The sequence below is a fragment of the Cajanus cajan genome, chromosome 10, assembly GCF_000230855.2.
Source record: "Cajanus cajan strain Asha chromosome 10, NIPB_CcT2T_4, whole genome shotgun sequence".
NCBI lineage: Eukaryota > Viridiplantae > Streptophyta > Magnoliopsida > Fabales > Fabaceae > Cajanus > Cajanus cajan.
Genome location: NC_138526.1, coordinates 50,345,245 through 50,349,846, shown reverse-complemented (window position 1 = coordinate 50,349,846; position 4,602 = coordinate 50,345,245). Strand labels below are relative to the sequence as shown.

Here is a 4,602-nt window from a genome sequence, read left to right as displayed (position 1 = left end):
CGTGTCAAAAACTGCCTTTCGATGCCCAGGTGCCTTAGGCGTCTACGAATGGGTGATGATGCCATTTGGTCTTAAAAACGCTGGTGCGACTTATCAAAGAGCGATGAATTTAATCTTTCATGATTTGATTGGTAAGTTTGTGCAAGTTTATATTGATGACATAATTGTTGGCTCAAAACAAAAGAAAGACCATTTATATCATTTGAAATTAGCCTTCGAGAGAATGAGGAAATATGGTTTGAAAATGAATCCATTGAAATGTGCTTTTGGTGTCATAGCAGGCGAATTTCTGGGATTTATTATACACCAGAGGGGGATCGAGGTAGACAAGAACAAAACCAAGGCTATCATGGAGACTAAGCCTCCATCGAACAAGAAAGAGCTTCAATCTCTCTTAGGTAAAGTAAATTTTTTGAGGAGATTTATTTCGAATTTGTCGGGTAAAACTAAAGTATTCTCTCCTTTGTTGCGTTTAAAAAAGGAGCAAGAATTTCGATGGGATGAAGAGCACCAGAGAGCATTCGAAGAAATTAAAGCTTACTCGGCTCATCCTCCAGTGCTTGCACCAATCTCTGAAGGGAAGCAACTGAAGTTGTACATTTCAGCTAATGATTCGACTATTGCGGGCATGCTGGCGCAAGATGATGAAAATGGCATCGAAAGAGTCATTTACTATTTAAGTCGAATGTTAGTAGGAGCAGAACTTAGATACACCCCTTTAGAGAAATTATGTTTAAGTCTTTATGTTGCGTGTACTAAGTTGAAGTACTATATTAGGACTCGTAATGTTGTAATACTTTGTCGAAGTAATGTGATAAAATATATGTTGTGTAAACCTGTGTTAAATTCTCGAGTCGGCAAATGGGCACTTGCCTTAACCGAATACTCATTAACTTTCGAGCCGCTAAAAGCAACTAAAGGACAAATAATTGCAGATTTTCTTGCAGAACATTCGAATGGAACTGAAGAAGTTAATTACATAACCACCAAGCCTTGGCAATTATATTTCGATGGCTCGAAACACGAGTTAGGCGCCGGAATAGGTCTTTTAATCATCTCTCCCAAAGGGGTCCCGACGAAGTTATCAGTCAAAACAAATACAGGATGCTCGAATAATGAAACTGAATACCAAGCATTGATTACTGGACTTGAGATTCTTGAAGAATTAGGCGCTAAAAATGTGGTAATTCGAGGAGATTCACAACTGGTCATCAAACAATTAACTCGAGAGTATAAGTGTTTAAATGAAAAATTAATTGAATTCAAAACTCGAGCTACACGATTACTTGACACGTTTGATGAAGTAGAGTTACAACACATTCCCCGGGACTCAAATCATATTGCAAATAAATTGGCCCAAATAGCCTCTGGATATAAAATCAGCAAAGAGTATCTTGAATATCTGATTCATACAGAGAGTGAAGTGTTAGACTATCGAGCAATTCTAAATATAAGTTCAGCAGGTCAACAAGATTGGAGGAGCGAATTGATCGAATACTTGCGAGATCCTAACATAAAGGTTGAAAGGAAGATTAAACTCCAAGCTCTCAATTATCTCTTACTAAATGATGAATTGTACAAAAGAGGTTTCGACGGAGTTTTGTTCAAATGTTTGGGAGACCATGAAGGTTATATAGCAATGGCAGAGATTCATGAAGGCATTTGTGGAGCACATCAAGCTGGAAAGAAGATGAAATGGGTTTTGTCAAGGAAAGGCTTATATTGGCCTACTATGATTAAAGATTGTATCGAATTCGCAAAAAGTTGTGTGGAGTGTCAAAAGCATGGACCAATACAAAAGGTACCGGCAAGTGAGTTGCATTCGATCATCAAACCTTGGCCATTTCGGGGTTGGGCAATGGATTTAATCGGACAAATACACCCACCTTCCTCGAAGAACCACAGGTATATACTAGTTGCCATAGACTATTTTACAAAATGGGTTGAAGCTATTCCTTTAAAAGAAGTCGAGCAAAAAAAAAATATAATTGATTTTATCGAAGATCATATTATTACAAGGTTTGGAATTCCTCAAACAATCACTACTGATCAGGGTACGGTTTTTACGGGTCGAAACATTGCTCGATATGCATAATCAAGAGGAATTAAGTTGGTAACTTCAACACCATATTACGCCCAAGCTAATGGTCAAGTTGAGGCTGCTAATAAAGTGGTAATTGGTTTAATCAAAAAACACATATCAAATAAACCTCGAAATTGGCATGAAACTCTCGTCCAAATACTATGGGCATATAGGAACTCACCTCGAGATGCCACGAAAACAACCCCATATAAATTAGTATATGGCCATGAGGCTATTCTTCCTATTGATATTAACTTACAATCAATTCATATACAAAAACAAAATGAATTACCCGTGGAGGATTATTGGAACTTGATGTATGATGAGTTGATCTCTTTAGAGGAAGAAAGATTAATTGCGTTACAGAATATTGTTCAACAGAAAGAAAGAGTCGAGAAAACTTATAATAAGAGAGTGAATATGCAACGTTTTTGAGTCGGAGAATTGGTATTAAAAGTTATACTTCCCATGGATCAAAAATCTCGATGTTTGGGGAAGTGGTCATATAATTGGGAAGGCCCATTTCTAGTCGAGCAAGTATATTCAAAGAACGCATATGTAATTAAGGAGATAAATAATTCAAGTGCAAGCAAAGTCATAAATGGGAAATATTTAAAACATTTCCATAAAAGAGCAGAAGAATAATTGTTCAATACAAGGCAAATATAAACTAAAAGGTTGGAAAAGTAGATAAGAAGAATGAATTATTGCAAAAATTGCTTCTTGAAATCCTCGAAAACTTTGTAAGCCTCGTCCAGATTCTTTTTGCGAGACGCACATTGAGCTTCTAAATGCCTCTTCTGCTCCAAAGTCTTTGCTAACCGAGAAGAAATGGCTTTGCCCTCTTCCTTAAGCCCTGTTTGATGTTGCTTGATCTCTTGACTCTTAATTTTCACTCCATCCTTCTTCGAGCGAGTTTTGTCAAGCTCGTGGTTTAAGGCTTCGATAGTACGTTCGATATCAGCCTCCTCCTTCTGCAATGCTTGTAAAGCAGAAATCATCTCTTCCGTTGATTTCTTGATAGAAACCAACTCGTCTCGGAGTTTCTCGAGCTTAGCACGGTCTCCTTCAGTTTCGACCTCAATTTGAGTCACTTCTTGATATGCAGTAGACCACTGAGTTCGAAGTTCCCAGGCGCGGCTAAAGGGCTTGATAAATGCTTGAAGCTCTAAAGAAATATCAGAAGGAAGGTCCGAATAACTGAGCAACTCATCAATCATTTGTTGCACTTCCGTTTTGAATTCAGGAATGAGGAAGGCTTGATCGAGATCTTTAACGTATGCCTTCGAGCGAAAAGAGTCGAGTAGGGGTTGGTAAGAAGGTGTGTCAGAAGCTGGCTCAACAACCTTCAATTTGTCTTTCTCTGACCCAGAGGGACCACTCGTCCAGTTGTCCAACACTTCGAAGATAGTATTGATATCTTCGTCCTCGTCATTAAAGAAACTCATCAAATCCAGATCTGGAGAGGGAATCAAGGAGAGACCTTGGACAGAAGAAGTAGCACCGCCCTGGGTCGAAGGAGAAGTAGTAAAAGGTCTAGGGGACTCAGTTGAACCTGCACAAAAGTAAATACATAAGAAACTTCCATTAACAAGGTATCATATCGAAGATTAAAGTCGAAAGAAATATACCCTGGTTCGGATCCAAGGGAGGTTGTAGTTCGAAAGAAGGTTCACCTTGAGCGGAGTCTTGCCGCGTCTCCATATTAGTCAAAGGTTCGGGTTGGGGAATCTTACCCTCTTCGACAGGAGGGGGAACTTCTATCGAAGCCATGGCAGAGGCAAGCGCCGCAACATCCACTTGAGGAGTAGACAACTGAGGAAATGAAGAAGTCAGGCTAAACATCAAGAGGAAATTTGAGTCACAAGGTATAACAAGATGAACATGTTGGGTTACCTCAGTGGCAAAGGGTACGCTTTTCTGCACCTCTTGAGACACCCCTTGAGAAGAATCCAGTGGGATAATCGCAATATCCTATTAATAGGATTTTAGAACGGTTAAAGGCATAAGAGAAATATAAAGGAGGAAAGACGTAGAAATTGAGATACCTTAGGAACGGACTTCATGGCGTCTTTAAGCAACTTCTCGCCAGAGGATTGTTGAGGTTTTTTGGGAAGAGGCAAGACCATCTTACCTTTCCCCTTGTCTTGTTTTTTTGTGGTCGAGACCTGAATTGGAAAATAATTGATTAGGTATGAAAAACGAGCAAGAAAATAATCTTAATATTTGAGGTAAGATACTTAACAGTTTTGGTACTGTCTGAACCTATTCTTTGTTTCTTCGAGTTTCCAATACTCTGTAGAGTAGAATTTCGAGAAGGTAAGATAAAATATTAGTCTCGAGAAAAACCGCAATCCAAACAGGTATACCTTAGAACGTAAAGAAACCTTGTCAGCAGCGGTCTTTCTCTTTCGACCCTTTTTCGATGTCTCCTTATCCTCGTCATCGTCACTCTCCCAATCAGGAGTTGGATCAACATGTCGAGGAACACGCTGAGGGATGGCAGCTACAAGTGTCGA

The 4,602-nt window shown here is 39.2% G+C and overlaps 1 protein-coding gene across 1 annotated transcript; it reads right to left on the bottom strand.

The window, feature by feature from the left end:
* Window positions 1-2,787: 2,787 nt before the first annotated feature.
* LOC145952536 (uncharacterized) lies at window positions 2,788-4,380 on the bottom strand. Its single transcript, XM_083064919.1, has 3 exons — window positions 4,132-4,380; window positions 3,715-4,057; window positions 2,788-3,638 (listed from the first exon to the last, which is right to left on the bottom strand). Exons 1-3 carry the CDS (start codon window positions 4,210-4,212, stop codon window positions 2,788-2,790), a joined length of 1,275 nt encoding a protein of 424 aa, XP_082921045.1. The 5' UTR covers window positions 4,213-4,380.
* Between the last annotated feature and the right edge of the window lie 222 nt (window positions 4,381-4,602).